This window comes from Piliocolobus tephrosceles, chromosome 5 (genome assembly GCF_002776525.5).
Source record: "Piliocolobus tephrosceles isolate RC106 chromosome 5, ASM277652v3, whole genome shotgun sequence".
Taxonomy (NCBI): domain Eukaryota; kingdom Metazoa; phylum Chordata; class Mammalia; order Primates; family Cercopithecidae; genus Piliocolobus; species Piliocolobus tephrosceles.
Window position 1 is genome coordinate 135,078,300 of NC_045438.1, and position 23,959 is coordinate 135,102,258.

The window sequence follows — 23,959 nt, forward strand, 5'->3', positions numbered from 1 at the left end:
TAAAAAAAAAAAAAAAAAATCCCAGAGCAAAATGTGGAAATCTACCTGCTCCCAATTTCCCTTAGCCTTTCTCCCCCAGCCCTCAAAGATGGGCAACTTAAAGGGGAATGGCTGAGGCCGGGGACGGGGGGACCAGATGACCTGAGCTGATACTCTCAGGTCATTCGTTCTCTTCAGATTCTTTTACTCAACAAATATTTACAGATGACTGGGTACCAGGCCCTGCTGTCAAACAGTGACCAGTGCTTTGAGGCAAAAGCAAACAAGAGAGAAGAGGCTGCTACTTTAGATGAGGGTCCAGAAGGCTGCTCTCAGGTGACATCTACTACGGAACAGATGCAGAGAGGCAGCAGATCCCTGGGGCAAATGACAGGCATCTCAGCAGAACTGAGGGGCTTTGGATATATTCAGCTGTACTTCAGGTCCCCACTGAGCCTATCCCAGCACACCTCAAACACTTACATGTCTTTAAAAAAAGCTCACCTCCAGAATAAGGCAGCAGTCTATTACCAGAGTGACCCTTCTAGCTACTTTAACAGAGGGCATGAAATGACTCACTATTCTGATGCAAGTCCAGACCCACTTTTTGGGTAACATATCTGGGTATTGCAGCCAATCATTTCCTCCAGTTGAATAAGGTGAAATAAGAAAAATCAGGCAGTCATGCTCCACAATCAAGCTAAGTATTTAATTCCTTTTTAATGTTTACATTATTAACACCAGCATTACAAAACGATATTTTTTACTTGCAAACGATTTAAATGCGCAATTCCGTGTCTCGATTACTGGGATCATTATAACTTGAAAAACTGAAGCTGCTTTCCCTCCCTCCCCCCTCCTCCCCCTGATGGTGCCTAGTTTCTACAAAGAGCAATCAGGGCTCCATAAAGCCCAAATACCCATTCCAGATGACTTGGGAGGTGAGGCCCTGGTGGGGGTTTTCAATGAGCCAAGGGGGCTGCATTCAGTGTGGAATGAGTGACAGCCAGCAGGTGGGTGTTAAAATGGTCATTAGCTCCCCAAGGTGCTGGCACCACTGAGCTGCATTCTAGGCAGTGCCTATTAATGTGCTGGGAATGGCGCTGGGTGATTGACAAGCTGGTGAGTCCAGACTGGCTAAAACCACCCACGGGCACAGGGAAAGGAAAAGGGGGCCTAGAAAATGATCAGTGATAGCCACTGCAATATGTTGGCTTACTTTGTGCTGGAACTGGCCAAGGCTACACCAGGTATATAAACACACCATGCACATGGTTTACGATGATAATGCTGCAAGGGGGCGTGAAGAGACGCCTGGGGGAGCGGCCAAGAGCACGGCTCTGAGTCACCCAGCCTGGGCTCAAGTCCTGGTTCTGCAACTTACCAGCTGGTGACCTTATCCTCTCTGTGCCTCAGTTTCCTCAGTTTTTGTAAAAAATGGCAGGATAATAGTGGTACATAAATCTGAGAGCCATTGTGAGGACTAAATGAGTACATACGTGTAAGGCATTTAGAATTGCGCCTGGGCTGAGCACAGCGGCTCATGCCTATAATCCCAACACTTTGGGAGGCCAAAGCCAGAGGATCACTCGAATCCAGGATTTGAGATCAGCCTGGGCAACATAGCGAGACCCCATCTCCACAAAAAATAAAACAATTAACTGGGCATCACGGTGCCCAACTGTAGTCCCAGCTACTCAGGAGGCTGAGGCTGAAGCAGGAAGATCACTTGAGCCCAAGAGTTCGAGGCTACAGTGAGCTATGATTGTGCTCCTACACTCCAGCCTGGGTGACAGACTGAGACCCTATCTCTAAAAAAGAACAAATAAAATAAAAAATTAAAATTAAAAAAAAATTGTGCTGGCACATAGTATATAGTATTAATTTATCACCACAGTTCTCATTTTAAGATGAAGAAACTGAGGCTTACAGTAATTAAATAACCCACCTGAGTGTGGCTGCTCTGAAGACCTTTGCCTTTGCTGCCCTGTGCCTGGAAGCCTCTCTTGCCCATCTTGCCGTGGCTGCCCCCTCAGGTGACTCACAAGCTGCTCAGGGATGGCCTCCAGACTACTGATCCCTCCCCTGACCCAATCATTGTGGACCCAGCACCCTGCCTTGATCTCTCCTTGGCACTTATTACATCTGAAATTATCTTGTTCATTCAGCAAATGAGCTATAAGAGCACTATTATTATTATGTTTGCTTGGTTGCTGTCTGACCCCATAGGGGCAGGGCCCTCACTTGTCTTGTCCACCACATGACAGGAACTCAGGACCAGCTTTATGGGTGTGTGGCCTACACACTCGCCCAGGGCCCCGCACTCAGAAGGGGCTACATTTGCTTTAATGCTCTGCTGTTAATGTCTTGAAATTCTTTACAATTTTTTTTAGAGACAAGGTCTCACTCTGCCACCCAGGCTAGAGTGCAGTGGTGTAATCACAGCTCACTACAGCCTCTGACTCCTGGGTTCAAAGCAGTCAAGCCACCCTCCTACACAGCTAAGACTACAGGTGTGCACCACCACATCCGGCTAATATTTTAAATTTTTTGGAGAGATGGGGGGGGGGTCTCGCTATGTGGCCCAGGCTGGTCTCGAACTCCTGGGCTCAAGTGATCCTCCTGCCTCCAAGTAGCTGTGATTACAGGCGCAAGCCACCATGCCTGGCCTTAACAATTTTTTAACAAAGGGCTTTACATTTTCATTTTGCACTGGGCCCCAGAAAATTATACTGATAGAGTGATCAGGGCTATAGATCAGTGAGTGAATGAATGAATGAATGAATGAGCAAGCCTACATTCCAACCAGGTCTGTCAGACTCCAAAACCCTACTACTTAGCCACCATGCCAAACAAGCCTCCCTATGGAGGAAAAGAGGTGGGCAGGGCAGTCAGAACCAGGGACAACCACAGCCTGAGTGAGAAGCTAGGGTACAGGGGAAGGGAGCACTTTAAGAGGAAGTATCTGTTTGCTCTTCCTCTGGAGCCCAGCGTTCTTCTCAACCTCTCATTGTCCTTGCACCTCAAGTGGCACGAAAACCATTCGCTGCCACCTAATGTTACTTTTTGGTTGCCTAAGACAGAGGGGCCTTGGCCCTGCCTTCCAGGATAGATGTGGACCAGCCAGGTGCTCTTCAAAGTCACAGCTATGAGAGCACTTCGGGGCAGCCAGCAAAGCCCTAGGTGCCTGGACTTCGATAAGTAAATAGATACGATTCTTGTCCTTTGTACCTCAGGGCTGTCATCAAAACTATGTGGCTATGAGGTGAGGATGGAGCAGGGAGGAACTGTTGGGCTGGGAACCTGGTGGGGTTAATCAGGGGAGCTTTCTGGAGGAGGTGCCCTTGGGCGCCTCATTTTCCACTCCCCCTGAACTCTCCTTACCTCAGGCAGGCATCACACATTCTGGTCCCCAGAGGTTTTCCTTCAACGGTTTACTCTTAACATCTTCGGAACAGTTAAAGCCATTCCAGATAAAATCACCCACTGATCTTTCCTCAAATTAAACTCCTCCCTCTCTTTCCCATTGCCACCCCAGGCCTGCCTCTGGCTGTTCTTGGAGCCATCCCTGATCTTCTCCCACTCTCCCCTGAATAGCAGCAGACCTGTGTTTCTCCAAACTCTCTAGCATTGTCTAACACTTCAGTTAAAGCTCTTGTCATCTGTAACTTTGTGTCCTGGTTATGTACACATTCCCAGACTTGGCTGTCAACTTCTTGAAGGCAGGACTCTCCTAGATTTACCTTTAAAATGTAGGTAGGGCAAGAAGGAAAAGGTTTGGAGGAAGTAAAGTTTTGTACACATTGGAAGGTCTTGGCTAAATACAGGACAGTAGAGATACACTGAGGCTTCCTTATGAAAAATGCAGATGGTGGGACAGTCTTTTGAGAACAAAAATCAGTTCACATGGTGATGTAGCTAGAGACATATAAGAGAAGACTTGGTAAAACAAACACATTTTAATGGGAGAAAATATTTTGAAATCACATAGCTGTCAAGGAATTAATATCTAGAATATACAAAGAACTCCTAAAACTCAATAATAACAACAACAAAAACCCGATCAAAAACAGGTAAAGGACTTGAATAGATATTCCTCTGAAGATAATACAAATGGCTGATAAGCACATAAAAAGATATTCAATATCACTAATCATTAGAGAAACACAAGTCAAAGCTACATTGAGATACAGCCCTCACCCAATACGATGGTTACTATCAAAAAACCAGAAAATAACAAATGTTGGTAAGGATGTGGAGAAATTGGAACCCTTGTGCACTGGTGGTGGGAGTGTAAAATGGTGCAGCTGCTGTAGAAGACAGTATGGCAGTTCCTCAAAAAACTTAAAATAGAATTACCATATGATCCAGCAATTCCACTTCTGAGTATATACCAAAAGAGTGGAAAGCCAAGTCTTGAGATGTCTGTACATCCATGTTCATAGCAGCATTATTCACAAGAGCTAAAACATGGAAGCAACCTAAGTGTCTATCAATGTATGCATAAACAAAATGTAGCACATACATGCAACGGAATATTACTCAGCCTTAAAAAGGAAGGAAATTCTGACATATACTACAAAATGAATGAACCTTGAGGTGAAGATATTATGCTAAGCAAAATAAGCCAGTCGCAAAAATATTGCAGGATTCCACTTACATGAGGTACCTAGAGTAGTCAAAATCACACAGACAAAATAGAATGGTCATTGTCAGGGGCTGGGGAGAGAGAGGGGAATGGGGATTTACTGTTCAATGAGTATAGAGTTTCAGTTTTACAAGAGTTAGGGAGATGGTGTGATGGCTGCACAACATTATTCAGTGCTATTTCATATCTATGAACTGTACACTTAAAAACGGCTGGCCGGGCACCGTGGCTCACTCCTGTAATCCCAGCACTTTCGGAGGCCAAGGCAGGCGGATCACCTGAGGTCGGGAGTTCCAGACCAGTCTGGCCAACATGGCAAAACGCTGTCCCTACTAAAAATACAAAACATAGCTGGGCATAGTGGCGGGTGCCTATAATCCCAGCTACTCCGGAGGCTGAGACAGGAGAATCACTTGAACCCGGGAGGCAGAGGTTGCGCCATTCACTGCACTCCAGCCTGGGTGACAGAGCAAGACTCCATCTCAAAAAAAAAAGGTTAAGGCCAGGTGTGGTGGCTCACACCTGTAATCCCAGCACTTTGGGAGGCCAAGGTGGGAGGACCACTTGAGCCCAGGAGTTTGGCACCAGCATGGGCCACATAGCAAGACTTTGTCTAAAACAAAATGGTTAAGATATAAATTTTGTTATTTTACCACAATACAAAATAATAAATTGTTAAAAAAAAAAAAGTTTTTCTGAATCAACCCAGTTCGCATTGCTCATTCTAGAAAACTTGGGCCTCCCAGAGAAAACTGGCTGGCTTATGAGGGGTAGGAAGGGGGGAACAGAAGGAATACTAGCAGGGACTGGGCAGAGAGGAACAAGAACTAGGAAGCACTAAAGAAGGAACTGCGGCAGAGTACCAAGGGATAGTGACAGGTACAGGGGCACACACGAACAACGTTCAAACACATCTTCATCCAGTAACCTGTATTTACATGCAAATGTATTGGTTTATGCAAAAGAGCAGAGGCCTCGGAGGAGGGTTTTTTAGTCTCAAGCTTGTGCAGTCATTGAAAAAGAGAAGCTAAGCTGTCCCTGAGGTACTCCACGTCCGCCTTGCCCCTGGGAGCTGGGCTGGTTCCAGGAGGACGACAACTGAATTAGCTCGCTTTGCAGAGAAAGGCGAGCAGCGCCCCTACCCGGAGAGTAACTGGGCGCCTGCAAAGTCGCGCATGCCCACTTCGGCCTCACGCCCCACTCCTAAGGCGGCGAGACTTAGTGCGCAAGCACCATCCATTGGCGCCGACTCCTCCCCCTAAGGCGGGAACACACGGGGCCCAAAATGGCGGCCAGCCGGTACCGGCGTTTTCTTAAGCTCTGTGAGGAATGGCCAGTGGACGAGACCAAACGGGGCCGGGACTTGGGCGCTTACCTGCGACAGCGGGTAGCACAGGCCTTTCGGGAGGGAGAGAATACCCAGGTGACCGGCGGGGAGGCGGCTGGGACGAGGGGAGGAAAGGACGAGGCAGGGGCGGGGCCAACTAGCGCGCTAGCAGCGGGATCTGCGCATGCGCGCGTCCTCATTCCAGGCCGCACGTGAGCGCGGACCCCCGTTTCTCCCCAGGGAACCGCTGAGAGCGACGCCCTTTCTACTCAGCGCTCTCCCCCGGCTGCACCTTGGAATTGCCGAGGAAGCTTTTTTAAAACTCCAAATGGGCCGGGCGCGGTGGTTCACACCTATAATCCCAGCACTCTGAGAGGCGGAGGCGGGAGGATCGCTTGAGCCCAGGTGGTCAGCCCGGGCAACATAGTGGGACTCCGTCTCTGCAAATCAAAAAACAAACAAAAACTTAAGATACAGAATCTCTAGGGGTGGGATCTTGACCTCAGTGTTTTAAAAGCTCTCCAGGTGATTTAAGATGCAGACAGTTGAGATCCACAACACCGGTGGCAGCTGGTGACAGCTTTTTGCTCCCGTGTCACGGTAACGTTACCTCATTATCTCGCAGTGTTGTGTATTGACTGAGCTAATCCCCAGATCACTCTGCAGGTCCCCGCTAAGCGTTTGCGTTCTTCCTGAGTCCCTGTGAGCCTGTGCAGCAGGTTTGGGTCCTCAGCTCGTAGCTGTGTGTGAGTAGTAGGCCTACATTCTTGCTCTCCTCCAGGTTGGCGCTGCAGCTCTGGGATTCATTCGTTCATATAGCTCGTATTTATTGAGCACCTACCATATGCCTGGAGCGGTGCTAGGGAAACAGCAGTGTTAAACAGGGGAAGTCCTGTCCGCATGAAGTTTTACATTGTAGTTCAGGACACAATAAACAAGTAGGTCTATGTAAGACAGATAAGTACTGTGATCAATAGAAAATAGGGTAGCATGATAAAAGGGTAATATTAGTCGGGTCTTTCTGAGGAGATGACACTTAGGTGAGACCTAAGGCAAGAGGATGAGCCAGCCGTGTACACTTGGCGGGAAGGACATTCCAGACACTGCACATGCCCAGAGAGAGGCAGGAGGCAGACTGACATGTTCGAGGACAGAAAGAAAGCCAGAATGGCTGCAGGGTAGTGAGTAAGGTGGAGTTTGCTAAGGTGGAGGTCAGGAGCCAGGCACAGTAGGATATTATCTGCTCTGATTAGCTGTTAGACCTCATTGTAAGGCAAGTGAGAAGTCACTGGGGATATTTAATGAGGGGACTGATGTGCCCTAATTTACTTTTTTTAAGTCTATTCTGGTTATATGTGGTGAGTGGGCTATAGGGGGCAATAACAAAAAAACAAGGAGGCTGGAGAGAAGCCGATTATGGTACTATAAGCAAGTGATGGTAGGGGGTTGGATGAGGATGGCAGCACAGAAGATGGGAGTGGCTGGATTCAGGTTATGCGCAGGTGGAGTCAGCAGGACTTGCTGATATATGGGATGTGGGGGAAAGGAAAAGAGAGGAACCAAAGATAGCACCTAGATTTTTTTTTGGCCTGAGCATCTAGGTCTAAGATGGTGCCATTTACTGAGGCAGGAATAGGTGAAGTGTAGGAAGAATATCTTGAGTTCGATGTTAAGCAGGTTAAACCTGAGATGCCAAGTACACTGATTTCCTAGTGGCAATGTCAAGTAGGCGTGCTATATTTGAGCTTGGGGCTCGGGCAAGAGACCAGAAATGAAATGAGATACATACACACACAGTCTGAAGAAATGACTTGTGAAACTTAGCCAAAACCTGTCAAAGAAGGAACATGTTTTTTTTTTTTTTTTTTTTTTTTTTTGCAGCTTAGCCCAAAACAGAGCCAAGCCAGCCCACCTAAAGGAGCAGGAGCACGCCCAGTGGCATCATTGTGACTGGACTGCTGATTGGCTGACAGCCTGGGGAGCGTCTGGCCCAGGTTATACAATACCCAGGGCCCTCCCATTGTTCATGGTGGTCTTTGCTGGCCCAAAGTGTAAAGATCTTTAAGGCAAGAATCTTATCTAGTCCCAATTCTACAAACCCCGTGAACTTCCTAAAGCTGTACTCCCTGCATATTTTTAGTATGAGCTCCCTGAAAATAGAGATGATGCCATTTTTATCTTTCCCCCTCTCCCCTACCAGTGTCTAGCATAGTTCTTGGCCCATAAAAAACACTCAGTAAATGTCTGAATGGATAAGTAAATAATTGGTTGTGGCTCATGAGACAATTGTCTGAATATAGTTTCAGATGTAGCAGAACTAGACAAAGAGAAGTTGTGAAGAATGAGAAAGGAATATTTGTGTGTTCTGAGTGGGGAGAATTGATTTGAGAGCTTACCATGTTTGGGAAATTGCGGGATCTATGGAAGAAGGCCATAACCTGGCCCTCACCACCAAGGAGCTTACAGTTTGGGCAGTCAGAGGCTCCATCTTTGGGGAGGTGAGAGAGCATTACATTCACTTGCTTGATTGTTAGTGTAAGAGGAGCCAGCAAAGGAGGAAAGAGTTTTCTCTTTTGGAGTTGTTATCACCTAGGGAAATTGTTCCTGAGCAGTCAAAGGCCCACACAAGTTTGAGTCCCAGCTGCAGATGCAAGTCATGGCTCTGTTGAGGATTCTGTAGCAGCTGATGAATGCATTCCTGGTAGAGTGAACCAGTGCATCACGATGGCAGCAGGAGCATTACTCAGGACCACTGTTGCGGTACCTCATCCTAATGTCACCTGAGAATGCACCTGGGCTTAGTAAATCTTTGTGGTAATTTTTGAAGGGTGCAATTCCTTGCTGGAATTGAAAACACTACTGTGAGTCACTCCTACTGACACCCCCAGATCATTTATAAAGACCTTGAGAAAGAAGGTGATTTTGGTAGGCTGTTCATTAAACTGGTAGCAGGAGGTGGGGATTGGATCCAGTTGACTGACTAGTATGGAGCTCCTCCTTGGTTATGCTGGTTGCCAGAAGACAGGACTGGAGGGGAAAGTAGCTCTGTTCAGGCCGTCTTTCCATTCCTGTAGAGGAGAGAGGCAGTCAGTCTTCCTCTCAGCCTCTTGGCTTCCTTCGTCCTAATGATCACCCAGAAAGGTGCACAGCACACCTTTGCCGGCATGATCTCATTTAATCCTTAGTGCAGCTGAGTGGTAGCCATTACTGTTCCCATTTTACAGATGAGGAAACGAATCAGAAAAACAAGACAACACTCTGGAGGTTGTCTAGCCATAAGAGACAAGCCAAGTGAGAAACATACCCAGCCCTCCTGGCCCTAGTGTGCATTGTCTCCTGGGTGCCTGGCCTTTCCTCAGCTGCTGTTCCAAGTTATTGTTAGAACAACCTCTTATTCCATGAACATCGCACCACTTCCTTCCCCTGGTTGCCTGTTCAAACCTTTTTGGGCCATAGATAGTTTGGGCAGCAAATGGAACTCCCTGTGTTTACCCATCTATTCTTTGCCCCAGCCACTACCAGTCCAGATGGGAAGAAAGATGGTCCTGGGTGGGACGCCAAGCAGAGAAAAACTGGGTTAACTAAAGGGCAAATTAATAATTCATACTCAAAACCAGAGTACAAAAACTACTGCCTCCATTTATTCCACCTCAAATTGCCCTCTGGGGAGTCTCGTGGTCCACCGTAAACCCACCAAGTGGGGAGGTGGTGGTGGGAGCAGGAACACACGTAACTCCTCTTACACCCCATATCCTATTGTGTAGTTTTAAAAAGTCAGTGTTTATGGGCTTTGCCCTTTTTGAATACAGTTTGTCTAAGAACACGTGTTTCCCACAGCCCTGAGAGTTTAATAAAAGAATTGCAACGTGGGGGAAGGTGGCACAACAACTGTAATTGTTGACTTAACAACAGGGAAAGGAGCAGATCTTTCTAATGAGTTCATTAGGTGCTTCCTAAAAGATCCCGGACTGCACACCAGCACCCACTTATGTAGCATGAGTTGCAACTCCGAGGGGCGGCCTGGAAGAGCTGCTGCCCAGGAAGGGGCTCGCCCACCAGGGAGTTCTAATTGTATTGTATCCAAGTTTAAGTATAATAATTTTGGCCCAGTTTGAAAGAAGTTAAACTTTTTCTTGAGTTTCTAATAATGTAAATGATATTTCCACCTTCTCAGAGGATAATTCAAAGGTTTTTTTATGATTCTGTTTTGTCAGTCATCCAGTTGAGGCCTGGTCCTTGGCATTCCTCAGCGTGGCAGGGAGCTAGCTCCCAAGCCACCTGGCGTATGCTGGCCACGGTGAAGCCATCTCAGCGTTGCTCAGCCCCACTTGTGAGCCCCCTGAAGTCATGTTTTTGAAGAGTGTCCTAAGAACAGATTATCCTATTGTTAGTTACATATTGAGCCCATCTAAAACCTGGAGTTGTAAGGAGAAGCATCTCTAAGATGGAATGCAAACATCTCCATCTTTTTTTCTCTTCCAATTCTGAATGGCGCCAGTGTGAGCTAGGGTAGTATTCACACCAAGGGGTGGCGTTTATCTCTGCATATGTAAAGCTGCAGTCCTGAAGGGATAAATTCTTAGCCACTTTTGGTAGGTCACTACTTTATTCAAAGATCTCTGGGGTCTGCCTGTTGCCTCCTGGACAGGTGACAGGCAATTTTGTGAGACCTGCAGTGCCTCTGATCCTTGGTCCCAGCCTGTGTTTCCAGCCTTGCCTCTCACCACCCTAACACGAGCCCCAGACTCAGCAAGGGTGTCTTCTCATGGTCTCCCAAACTGTCCATGGTACAAGCGATTCTGATCCTTTGAGACTTAAGTGCACTGTGGATCACCGTACCCCTACAATCCCCAAAAACCCAAACACAGAGTTTGTCAGGAATCTGGTGGCTTCCCAGACTCTTGGAGCCCTCCCTGGGTTCCCCTTAAAAGCTCTGCCTGCCTAAAACACCCTTGTCTTGTGCCTCTTCATGCTTCATCCTCCCAGTCATTTCTGGTCCCTGTGTCACTCATGCCCAGGTCGGCACTCCTCACTCTGTGCACTGTCGCTGCAGTGAAACTTAGCCCTTCCTTGCCATACCTCCCCGTCAGCACAGCCTGGTGCCCAGCTCCCACCTCGGGTCTCCTGCAGCGGCTCGTGCTTCACAGCTCTGGCTCTCACTTGCATGCTGCCCCGGGCAGGGTTGGTTTCTAATTCACGTGTATCTTGTCTCTGCAGTGTGCCTGCCAGCTTCTCCACAGCCGGCCTGGGTCTTCTTCTTTATGGCCCCTCACAGTCCCCTAGTGGGGCACTCTCTCTATAGTAGGTGCTCAAGAAATACATTTTCAACTCAATTGAAGGGAATAGGCTCCCATAACAGAATGAACTCATTTCAGAAGTTCATTACCAAGTCTTGAAAGTCTTTTTTTGTAGATCCTCCTGGACTCAATCCAGCTCTACCTTAATTAGCAAAGCAATTTGCAACGCCCTTTCCCAAAAGTGCTTATGCGTCCCTTTGTGTGACTAGACTAGGGGCTGCTGTACCAATTGCTGTCACCACCGAAAATTCAATTTGGAAAATCGAAATCAGTGCCTGCGGCACCGATGTAGATTTGTATGTATAAAAGTTTAATATGGTAAAGAGAAATTTACTGACGACTGAGCAGGGGAAATGCAAAAGGAGCAAAAATAGAGCTATAAAGGACACTCGTCAGATGAACATCTATTTTATTCACATTTGGGGAACAGTGCTGAATTTTTCATCATGTCCCCACTGCTGCCTTTTTCAAACCCAGCACTGCTATTAGTCCTAAAACGTCCATGATCTCATTAGGTGTGAATGCAAAATCAGGTAATTTAAAGCTTGTATTAAGAATATTTCTAAAAATGCACAGTCCATTTCATCAGAAAAACTGCATTTCAGAACTCAGGAATGTTAGTGCTGGAGTCTGTGAATAAAGTGTAAGCTATAGGAACGTGGTGAGGCTTCTGAAATTTGACAGATGTCTCCACTGACATCTTTTAAGGATGACTTTTTTAATTGCTGAGCTTGAGTTATCTGTGGCTAGGAACCCAGCATTGATCAAGGCCTCATCACTCCTCAGGCAGTAAGAACTTGCTAGAAATGGGTATATCTCAGACTCCTGTCACCTCCAGTGAGCTGCTTTTACAGCCTCAGACACCTTCTGACCTCAGACAGGAAACTGGATGGCAAGTCTGTTTTAGGACTCAGGTATTTGGTTTTCTTTCTCGGATTACAATTGAGTCCAGGAATTCTGGGAACTCTCTAGGGGACTGTCTCTTTCACACAGAGGAAGCTTAAGAAGTGAGAGTACCTGAGGGTCACTTTGCTTTTTGCACTTAGACTTTGTGCACTTTGCTCTTACAGGAGCAGCACTCTGCAAGGGTGACCCGCCCCCCGTGCCCCTCCTGTCTATCCTGCTGCCCATCAGAGATGGGACTAGGTGGCAAGGAAGGACAGCACCTTATACCACACCTGCTTGAGGGTATCATAAAGGTTGCTGAGCAGCCTACTGGTGACTTCTCACTGCTAGAGAAGTTGGAGCAGGAAGGGAACTTGAGTTGACAAGGTGTTTGAGGGTGCGGATCTGGTTGGAATGCAGGTTTATCAGGAAGCAGTGTTAGGAGCCCAGGAGAGAGGCAGAGGCTATGGGAGGAAGGCAAATCAGCGTGTGGACTCCTTTCCTAAGAGCTTAGCTGGGAAAGTGGTGGGGATGGTGGCAGGATGGGAAGGTCCAGAGAAGCGGCCATCAGGTGAAGACCGGGTGCAGCAAACAGCTGCTCTCTTGGCAGACCATGGAGTGCTCAGTGACCGCTGAGAGCCACCAGCGTCAGTCAGGAGTGAAGCCTCAGAAGTTTCTCATCCGTCCTCACTTCCGTTTCCAGCGCCACCGTCTGCAGTGCACACCAGCCATGCTGATCCACTGATAACATGCTGACCCATTCCCTGGGCACGGGCTCCACCTGGTCCTGTGCCTGGAGCGCCCCCACTCCCTTGCTGGTACATGCACCCATCCTCAGCTGCTTGTTCTCCAGCACTTCCTGCGTGGCCCTGCAGGCCCATAGCACCTCATACATGCCCCTTCGTTCCACTCTCACCAGGGTGGTCCTGAACTGTTCTGTCCTTTCCCCTGTTACTTTGTGAGACAGGGGCCTGTGTTTACTGCAACTCGTTACTACTAACAACTGTAAGAAAAACTAATCACTCACATTTATCAGTGTTCCAGGCCTGGAATTCAGAGCAGCCCAAGCATTACCTCATTTATCCTCACACCACCCTGGGAAGTAGGGGCTATTATTATATTTTCTTTTAAAAGAAAGGTTAAGTTGGCCAGTATGCTTCAAAAATGTTCAATGCATGAAAGACGAAGGCCGAGGAACTGTCCCGGATTAAAAGAGACTAAAAGATACATGACTGTTAAATGCGGCAGGACATCCTGTTTTTCCTTAGATTATTATTGAGACAATTGACAGAATTGGAATATGGACTGTGCATTAAATAATAGTGTTGTATCGATGTTAAGTGGCCTGAATTTGATCACTAAACTGTGGTTATATAAGAGAATGTTCTTGTTCTTAGGAAATGCACACTGAAATATTATGGGGTGAAGGGGCATTATGCTCCTACTTTCAAGTGGATCAGAAGAAAGATATGTATGTACAGATACAGAGAAAGATAAACTGGCACCTTTTTTTTCTTAAGTGTGTTTCATGGGGGAAGAGTGAATGGTTTGCCTGACATCACATAGCTGATAAGGGATGGTGCCAGGATTCAACCCAGGTAGTTTGACTCCACTGCTCCCTGCAGCCTTGGAGGTACTCATTCACCCGAGCATCCCCTGCTCATAGATGGGCCAAGCGTGCTCTAGGGTCTCAATGAATGTCTGTTAAATTTATAAGTGAGCACACTTTGGGAGGCCGAGGCAGCCAAATCACAAGGTCAGGAGTTCGAGACCAGCCTGGCCAACATGGTGAAAGCCTGTCTCTACTAAAAATACACAAAATTAACTGGGTGTAGTGGTGGGTGCTTGTAATCCTAGCTACTTGGGAGGCTGAGGCAGGAGAATCACTTGAACCTGGGAGGCGGAGGTTGCAGTGAGCCGAGATCGCGCCACTGCACTCCAGCGTTAGCTTTTGGCTATGCATGCCCTGCTGAAGAAATGTTCCAGATGTGTTCGTCCAGATGTGTGCAGAATTCCATTCTAGCAGGACTTTCCCTGGAAGAGCTGACCGGCAGCAGGGAGGCACCAGCCTCATCCTTTTCCATTCATTCTGTCCACTCAGATAATGACTTTGATTATTATTCAGCAAACACTGGCCACCTCTTCAGGCCATAATTCTTCCTCTTCTGATGTATCTAGTTGTTCTCATGATGAGTAGCCTGAACCCAGAAATGGGTCAGGTAGAACTAAATGATGGATTGTCTTTTTTGTTTGCTGTAAAGCAGGGACCTCATTTGACATGCACAGAGAGGCAGCAGTGGAGCTGCCTATTAAACTCCTTTACTACTGATTTATTTATGCTCTGCCTTCTCCAGGGAAGGATTTAAGTTAGGAAAAAATCCATCATTTGAATTTTGGGGGAAAAAATGTAAAAGAGAAAGTTTTGTTCTGGGGAGCTTTTCAAAATTCTTGGCAGAAAAATTTAAAGAATTATACATAAGTAATAGCAAGGACAGAATAAAGGGAAAGTTCGAAGAGGTAAGAGGGAAGAGACCACGCCTCCTCTGTATGCTGCCTGTCTTCCTGACCACGCCTCCTCTGTATGCTGCGTCTTCCAGAGAATGCCCATCAGGGGCATCGCTGTCTCTGGCACCAGATGATTTACTTATCCCCCTTTCTATGGCAACGCCTCAGGGTTCTGGGCCATCTCCTTTCTAGCAGGACCTAACTGTGGTCCCATCTTAGTTCTCCTCAGTTTACCCATTTTATCTTAAATGTTGCCACCTTCATGTTTCTTCCCTTCTTGTAGAGTTTCAGCAGCTCCCCACTTATCACAGATGAAAACTCAGGTGATTTTTTTGGTTTTTTTTTTTTTTTTTTTTGCCTTTGCTAAAAGATTCTGTTGGTCTGAGTCTGGGCATGGTGGTTCACGCCTGTAACCCCAGCACTGGGAGGCTGAGGCAGGCGGATCACTTGAGGTCAGGAGTTCGAAACCAGCCTGGCCAACATGGTGAAACCCTGTCTCTGTATTTTGTAAAAAATACAAAAATTTTGTATTTTTTAAATTTTGTAAAAAATACAAAAATTAGCTGGATGTGGTGGCACATGCCTTTAATCCCAGCTACTCGGGAGGCTGAGGCTGGAGAATTGCTTGAACCCAGGAGGCGGAGGTTGCAATGAGCCAAGATTGTGCTGCTGCACTCTAGCCTGGGCAATAGAGTAAGACTCTGTCTCGAAAAAAAAAGAGAAAAAAAGGAATCGACTGGTCTGGCCTGAAGCATCCCAGAGGATTCCTGCCTCCTCTTCCTTGCTGACAGCGTCTCCTCCCCCAGGAAGGCCTGCCCTTCTCCCTTCTGCTTGCTGACCCCTGTGCTTCTTTCAGAACCTAGCGTCGTCTCACTTCCATCATGCACTGACCACTTGAGCATGTGGGGACTCCCCCACTGAGTCCCTGTAGCCCACTCTGCCCAGCACCCCCTTTGTTAGGCATGCCTTTCCAACCTTACATTCCTATTGTGGCATCTCCCACTGCAGCTGGTGTCATGGCTCACAAGTCACAGATGCTCAACAAATGCTTGTTTACTGATTAATCTGATTTTTCTGCAGGTTGGGGAGTTGATGAGGCAGAGCTATGCCTCCAAAAAGTAGTTTCTAATAGCAGAGCTATAGTCCAGGTTTGCTTCCCGCAGAGTGGAGAAGCCAGTGCTAGCTGCAGGCCTGCTTCATGTGAATGCCTTATTAATATGGTCTTTTCTCAAGGTACAGACACTGTGGGAGGCAGGACTCCTTTGCTCACCTCCTTGGGGGTTCTTTGCTTTTCAGGTTGCAGAGCCTGAGGCCTGTGATCAGATGTACGAGAGCTTAGCGCGACTCCATTCAAACTACTACAAACACAAGGTGAGTGGGCCACAGTCTTTTATATCCCCAGCTTTCTGACAGGACAACTAATAAGAATGAGTGAAAATCTGATTATGTAATGTTTTGTAAAGAATTGGCTTTGCTGCTTTCAAATGAAACCAGTAATTTCAACCAAGCCAACAGAGGTGCCTGGTAGAGGCTTTTACGCCACCTAAATAAAAGCTGTTTAAAATTGTGAATACAGGGAAAAGGGAAGAAACAAAGAAAACCAATTATGAATAGAAGCCATGTATTTGATATGCCAGTGTGTGCTCCTGGGAGTGTCTGACAGCCATTGGATTTATACCTATTTTCCCATTCACTCTGATGGAACTGACACCTCCCCACACTCTGGTGATAAAGGTGGGATGATTGGGAAAGTGCCGTCCTTTCCGGAGCTGGGCGCCAACATGATTACTGTCAAATTCCATTTAGAGTAGTTTTTCCCATACTTGAAAAATGTGTTCAGTAACTCCACAAACATGTGGCCATATGGTTATGTGGAAGATGGATTTTTTCTAAATCCTCCCTACTAACGTGATCCATGAGCAGCAGCATGGGCATCACCTGGGAGCTGGTTAGAAAAGCAAATCGGGGGCCCCACCCATACCTGCGTTTTCCAGGGAGGACCCATGGGTACATTAAAGTTGGAGCTGCCTCCTGGAGACTGTACTGATTCTTGTAAGGCCAAGTCTTAACCTCAAGGTGGCGCTGCTCTTCTTGCTAGGCCTGGCCTCTGGTTGCCCAGGGCCCAGATGAAATGCAGTCAGAGAGCAGGGCTTGTGTACTGATCTCTCCCCTCCCTTCACTTCCTTTCTGCCCTGGTGACCAGTACCCTCGCCCCAGAGACACCAGCTTCAGTGGCCTGTCATTGGAAGAGTACAAGCTGATCCTGTCCACAGGTAATGAAAGCACAGCTGCCTTTTCTCATTGGTTTGCAAATGACTCTGAGTTTGAGTGGCCAAGGGGAATTGTCTAAGAAGACAGCTTTGCCTGATGGAAAGTCTTGTAGAACAGCCCAGAGGAAATTCTGAAGCTACAGGGCTCATGCATTTTGACCATATACTGTGGAGAAGGTCAAAGGCGTTATTTAAAAAAGAAAATCTATCTTTAGTGCTTTTAAATTCAAGGCTGGGCAGCAGGGAACAGGGGAATACATATTTGCCAAATGGAAATAGTTGAAATCAGGATGGAAGGAAAATTATTTTTATGGTCCTAAGGGGGCTTTATAAACAATGAAGGTTTTAATTAAAACAAAAAGCCATTCAATAAATGTGTTTGGGGATATCCGCCTAAGAGTTATCTGACCCAGGGGACGTGGTCTGTGGGTTAGATATGAGTTTAACTAGGTATGTTTTAGAGTCATTGGTAGACTCTGATTAACAAGAAAGGAAACATCCTGCCAAGCCTGTCCTTTCCTTAGTTCCCTATCTCCATTGTCCCTAAGGAGGGGGGCCAGAGAGCCAGGGCTGAAGTAGGCAGGTACTGGAAAATTACTATTTTTGTTGCCAAGTATATTATATACAAAAATAGGCTAACCTTTTCTGGAAAGGCATGGCCCTGACACATTTCCTTCTGGTATTCTAGAAATATGTCTTTCCTCTTCTTCTGGCAGCCTTCAGCAACTTAGTTTTGAGGATTTGGGCTTCTAGAAAACCATCTTCTGAGATTAAAACCCGGTGGTGTCACCTGCTATTACATGTCAACTCTAACCCTGTTTTTATTCCAGTACTCTCTGGGAAACAGGTGAAGATATTTTGGCCAGGCAAAATCACTTTATTGGCAATTTTTTTAATGTGTAAATTTACTCTTCTATCCCTGGGTCCGTTTAATTAGCAGCATTTATGCACATTATTGTGAGGGCCCTGGACCCTCACAAAGTTTGAGCAAAGTTTGAACTTGAAGTGAGGGTGGAAATAAGTTCCAGAGGCGCTGCCTCTGCCCTGTATGTTGTTCACCTCAGGGCAGCCTCTGCAAGTGGAAAACAGGCAGCAACGAAGGCTAAGAGATAGTCCCACCACTGGTCTGCGCTGCAGCTTGTTCTGGCTGCAGGTTTAGTTCCAGGAAATTTGCTGAGAATTTGTTTTCACAGCAAGCCTCATATTTTTGTTGCAAATTGTATGGCGTAAGCTTACCAAGTGTTTCCTCTGACAGGACAAGAAAAGACCTGCAGCACTTTGTAGTGAGAGGCTTTGAGGGCCTGGCGAGTCTGAAATGTGCTGTGTTCTGGGTCACGTGTGTGTCCACCCTGGGACTGGTGTCATGGAAAGTGCCTAAGGGAGGCCTCAGGGCTTGGAGATGGACAGTGTCCCTCAGTGTCCACCTGGACACTGGAAACGTGGACTTCCGGAAAAGCGCCAGAGCAGGGGCTTTTTTCTGTCACCTTTTTTGGTCAGAAAAGATAGTTTTTTCTCCAGTAGTTTTGTTAACATGAAAATTCAGGCCGGGCAATCAAAACAATATTATAAGAATATCTAAAATTTAACATATACGTAAAATTAGATTTCATGGAACATTAGCCCTATAGACTTCAGAAAAATGGTTCCGTACTGGGGGTGATTTTGGCCCCCAGGGGACATGTGGCAATCTCTGGAGACATTTTTAGTTGTCACAACTGGTGGTGGGGGCAGCGGTGCTACTGGCATTAGTAGGTAGAGGCCGCGATGCTTCGAAACAGCCTTCGGTGATGCACAGGCCAGCCCACAACGAAAAATTATCTGGCCCAAATTGTTGGTAGTGCCAAGGCCAAGAAACCCTGCTTTGGTTCCTGGGTGTGGGGACGTGTATTTTCTTAAACAAGAGCCCCTCCCACCCGCATTGTGGTGGAGATGGCTGCCTTTTCATTGAGTGCAGGCTGTGTGCCAAGCAAGTTACTTCCATGATTTTCTTTAATCCTTACAACTTTTGAGGTACATGGTTTTTTTTTTCTTTTTCATCTCTCCCCAAGTTGTCTGCAGATGTGTGTTTTTGTCTTCATTTTACAGATGAGGAACCCAAAGTATAGAGGGTTGAGTAATGTGCTTGAGGGGACCCACAGTGGGAGACAATGGGCTGGGATTCAGGCCTAAGTCCATCCCCCTCCCAGTGCCTGCTTAACTCCACAGCACGTGCTGGGCCTGCGCGCCAGGATTCAAATCCCTGCTCCACTTCCCAGCTGTGCAAACTGAGCAAGTTACTTCACCGCCTCCTGCCTCAGTTTCCACACCTGAAAACGAGACAGGGCTGTGTGGAGCAGGCCAAATTTTGCGATGGACCATCTGGGCCTGTGAGTTGCACAGCAGACAGCGCAGGGCCATTTCTTTGCCCTCATATGGAGCAGGGCAACGAGCAGCACACCCCGCTTTGATGCCAAGGGTGAGGAGAGGGCAGGAAACCACTGAGAGCGTGCTGGGCACAGAGCCTGGCACACAGTGCTCAGTCACCGCGAGTGGTCACTTGTGTTACCCTGTTTAATCTGCTCTTCAGAAGCTGGGTCTACACTTCCCTTTTTCAGGAACACACTGTGTGAAAAGCAAGGCATGCTTGTGTCGGGAAAGCCCCATGGGTCCAATCTATGTCATCAAGTTTTAGACTTGTCTCTCTCTTTTTGTCTTTCCCTTTGCAGACAGCTTGGAAGAGTTTAAGGGAATGGATAAAAGCATGTGGAAGAAACTGCAGGAGAAGTTTTCCTCCAAGGGTCCTGAGGAGGATCATAAGGCCTGAGCCCAGGCTTTACCTCACCCACATACCTAGGTGTGGAGTCTTGTACATTGCCATCGTCAATAAAACTGCCCCAGTTTTCCCGTGACCTTACGGTTTGGGAATCTCCTCTAGCCTTCCCAGAAAGGAAGGCTCTAAAGAAAGTTTCAGCCTCAGAAGGGGTGGCGATTGGGCTGTCTGCTGTGACTGCTGCCCAGGGGAGGGAAATCTCCTGGGGAGAGGAAATGCAGGTTTCCCTCTGGGCCTGACAAGGGAAGGTAATGGGGCCTCGGCACAAGGTGCTTCCTGCAGGACCACAGGAGCCCCCGCCCCTGTGACAGGGGTCTGGTGCCTTCTGGCAAGGTACTCAGGCTCTGTTTTGTTGTAGGAGCTCCTGGGAGGAAGCCAAAAATATCAGTAAATACTGAAAAGGGCATCCTGTTGCAAACAGAAAGCATCAGGGAAGTGTGAGGCCCAGAGAGGCAAAAAGCCTGCTTGGCCCTCATCCCCACTGACTCAGAGAAGGACGAACCTCAGGCCTCTGTCCCTGACCTTGCAAAAACCCACATGGCCCATTGGCTTAAGGGACAGGGAAGCTATAGACAGGCCTTGGCCAGGCGGGGCCTCAGCTACAGTTGGCTTCAGCATTGTGGGCAGGTTCTGTAGGTGGCCACAAGTCAGAGGCCGTGCTGGCTGAGGACACACACAGGGTCACCTCATTATTCCATGGAACTTTGGCTCTTCCTGACAGACACATTCACTTTCCTAGTTGAGCATTCTTCTGTCTGGAACCGTGAGGGACCAGGCTGGGCCCACAGCGCCCCTGGTGGGTACAAAGTAGAAATGGGTTCTCAGCCTCATCTGTGTCTAGGCTCCTCAGGATGTTCTGAAATGCATAAAATAAAATCGACAGGACTGCAGTAGAAAATAGTTATGCCAAAATGCAGTTCTGGGTAGGGAAGTCTCAGGGGAGGACCCCTGAGAGGATGTCACTCAGTGCATCTCCCGAGAGCCTGAGGAGAGGCCAGGCCAGCAGGGAGGGGCTCTTGTTCCTGTCTTCTGCCAGTGTGTCCTGTTAATCCTCACAGCCCCCGAGGGAGTGTGGAAACACATCCCTTTTCAATGGACTAGACTTCTATTAATTTATTTAAGGCAGTTAACATTAGTTCTCAGGCCGAAGTATTTGTAAAACGTTACACCAAAAGGAGAAAAACAAGCGGTCATGAAACAGCCATGCGAACGCCGCTCAGCCCTTGTTTGCCTGGGCGTACAACTCTTCCCCAGGAAGCCTGGGAAGAGGCAGGTCCCAGGAGCAAGATCGTCCATCATGGAGTCATCAGGCCACCTACAGCCATGCCAGGGTGGCATGGACACGACAGTGAGGTCTGCACTGGCTACAGCAGATCTGAGGCACGGAGGGAGCTGTACAGCCATGGGCAGGGCTGAGCACAGCACCCTTGGAATAAGTTAAATAACAAAGCCCTAAAATCACTAATAACAGCATTACTGCCACCTCCCCCAGAGGCCGGCAGCAGCCAAAATGTAGTGCTTGGAGATAAAGGGGTGACCCCACTTTTAACTACCCATGAGGACTACAAAGAGTTGTCAGTTATTGCTTTAAGGGACAAAGGTCTCTAGGTAGGATTTGTCTTCTGCTAAGGCATTAAGGTAAACTGAGTCCCAGTGAACTTTCAAGTCTTTTTTTTTTTTAAGGGCTCTAAGCAGGTCTGTCAGCTCTGAGGCTCCCCCTCCATGCTGTTGAAAGCCTGGGTCGGTGTCGGGGTGTCTGGCAGAGTGGGAGTGGAGGCTGGCCAGCTGGCTGGGCCACCCAACCCGGGGGAGGGGCAGTGTTCTTCACAATCGCAGTCTCCAGTGATGAGCATCCCCTCGCAGTCTCCAGTGATGAGCATCCCCTGTTGGGGCCTTCAGTGGCTCTTCTCAGCGGCTCATGCAGTTCTGGACATCCACAAAGCCTAGGCGTTGCCTGCGTTTCCGCTGCTCTGTCATCTAGGGTTAAGCAGATGCCAACAGGCCCGGTCAGGCCTCCTGGCACCTTCTCTCCATGGGTGCTGTGGAAGGGCTTGGCGCCCGTCTTCCTCTGTGGGCTCAGCTGCTATTCAGCACTGGCGGTGGGCCAGGGCCCCTCGGGGTGCTCTAAGGATGTCAATGTCAGCACCAAACCCTTGTTCTCAATTAGCGTGTCACAAACCCCGGATCTGATGCAGCTGAGAAACCAGCCCACTAACAGGCTGCCTCATCTTCATGCAGGCACTGCCAGATGCAGAGGATGTCGTCTAGGCAAGAGGGCCTTAAACTCGGGAATCCCCTCAAAGGACCTACCTGGCAGCTGCAAGAGGAAGGGGATGAGAGACAGAGGGCCCCACTACCCTGTACTAAGTTTCCACTTGGCCTTGTCTTTGGCGGCCCAAGGCAGGGCTTGTCAGCCCCTGTCTGACTTGCCATGTAGGGGAGAGTGGGCCCATCCAGGGCCAGAGGTCAGTGGGGAAGAGGGTGGGGCAGGAAGGATGAAGGCAGGCAGGGGCTGCCCAGGGATAGAGCCCAGGGTGGGCCTGGGATCAGGCAGGGTGCATACCTGCTCCTTGAGCTCGTTGAGCTGGGCAGTGAGGTGGGACACCAGCTTCATGGTGGAGTTGAGCTTGTCCTGGAGAATCCGAATCTCATTCTGCTCCCCCTCGCCCTCGTTGCTGACAAGGGACATGGCCCGCATCCGGGGGAACCAGTCCAGGTTCTTGTTCTGAAAAACATCACCAGTGGGGTGAGCAGGCGTGGGCCCAGCCCAGAAAGGCCTCATTTAGAGTAATGTGGGGGGAGGCTTCTGCCACACCCTTGACAAAATTACTCGTCAGGGATGTGTCATGGGAAAATCTGAATTGACCTGGTCCTCCCTGGGGCCAGAGTGAGCTGGCAGTCAACCCTCTGCCACCGAGACAGACTGACTTCCGTTAGACAGCGTCGGCAGCTGAGTTTGAGTCCTTCGCTGGTATCAGCACCATCTGTTTACTCTCATCACACCCCCTGAGAGGTGGAGGAAGGCCTCTGCACCCAGACAGACCCTGGATCTCCTTCCTTCCTTCCGCCCGCCCGCCTGCCTGACAAGCACGCCCCACGCCCCGGGAAGACACAAGTCAGACAGATGGCAAACGGAGGGAGCGGGAGGCTCCGCTGAGGAAAGCTGGCATCTGACACGTGTCTGGGAGGCAAAGCCACGTTTCCCAGGACAGAGGAGTGGGGAGGGAAGGGCACCAAGCAGTTCTCGGCTTCCTTGTTGTAAGCTGTGAATTCTCAGACCAGCAGATAAGCCTGTACACAAAGATCAGCTCGAAATACAGACTTAAACGACAAAGAATTCCTTCTTTATGATTCATTGTCTTCACTCCATTATTACAGACATTGGACAGATGATATTTAAAGTTTTTCCAGGCTCCCCTTCAGCCCAGGACCATCTAATTCAGACTTTTTAGGAAGCAGCCTGCCTTCCCGCCAAGCTAGAAAACACTCCCTGAGAGTGGCCCACAGATCACTGGCCACAGGCAGGATCTCCCGACTCCACCCCTCCTCAGCATCACTGCACCACAGGCCCAGGGATACCACACGCGTTCTTCGGAGCCGATGGGTTTGCTGTGGGATTTTTCCTGACACCCAGAAGTGGGAGGAGGCCCCTCCGCAGCAGTGGGCCGCTGGCAGCCAGAGCTGCTTCCAGCTGCTGCTCCTCGCCCTGCTGACCTTTCAGCAAGTGTCTGCAGCTGTCCGAGCCCCACCCCCTGGCCTCCCAGGGCCGACAGACAGATGTGGCCACTCCTCTCCAGAGCCCAGGGTACTCAGAAGCTAAAGCCATGAGGCCTCTGGTGCACAGTGATGTTGACTCTAGAATGGCTGGCTGGTTTGGGCCCACAGGCCTGGCGCACACCCCGCTCACACCTTGATCATCTGGGCCACGTAGCTCTCGGGGCCTGTGTAGTCGGTCTTGTTCTTCACGCGGACCAGGACAATGAAGTACAAGTAGTTCCACATGTTGTGCTCCAGCTTGATGTGTTCCTCAAATGACACCGTCTTGTTATCAAACTTGTCCCTCTCCAGACCTGAGGGTGCAGAGGGCGGGAATGAAACCATCAGGCATCAAGAGCCACTGCAGGGCCACCTGCTGGAGGGGACCCAGCTTGGGGGCAGGGAGGCATTTATTCTCGGGATGAGCGCTTCCAACAGCTCGCTCTGGGCTATTTGGGTCACTTCTATTTGAAGCAGCAGCCA

The 23,959-nt window shown here is 48.6% G+C and overlaps 2 protein-coding genes across 2 annotated transcripts in view; one reads left to right on the forward strand and one right to left on the reverse strand.

The window, feature by feature from the left end:
- Positions 1 to 5,853: 5,853 nt before the first annotated feature.
- On the forward strand, positions 5,854 to 23,050 carry LOC111542929 (ubiquinol-cytochrome-c reductase complex assembly factor 2). The gene is made up of 4 exons (XM_023212536.2): positions 5,854 to 6,050; positions 15,938 to 16,012; positions 16,845 to 16,914; positions 19,617 to 23,050. Exons 1-4 carry the CDS (start codon positions 5,913 to 5,915, stop codon positions 19,712 to 19,714), a joined length of 381 nt encoding a protein of 126 aa, XP_023068304.1. The 5' UTR covers positions 5,854 to 5,912; the 3' UTR covers positions 19,715 to 23,050.
- Positions 21,307 to 23,959, reverse strand: part of ITPR3 (inositol 1,4,5-trisphosphate receptor type 3) — a 77,693-nt gene continuing 75,040 nt past the window's right edge. The window contains exons 57-59 of the mRNA XM_031935659.1: positions 23,630 to 23,790; positions 22,284 to 22,445; positions 21,307 to 21,697 (exon numbers count right to left, since the gene is read on the reverse strand). Coding sequence (XP_031791519.1) covers positions 21,629 to 21,697; positions 22,284 to 22,445; positions 23,630 to 23,790 — 392 coding nt within the window. The 3' untranslated portion in view covers positions 21,307 to 21,628. The remainder of the gene's footprint in view (positions 21,698 to 22,283; positions 22,446 to 23,629; positions 23,791 to 23,959) is intronic.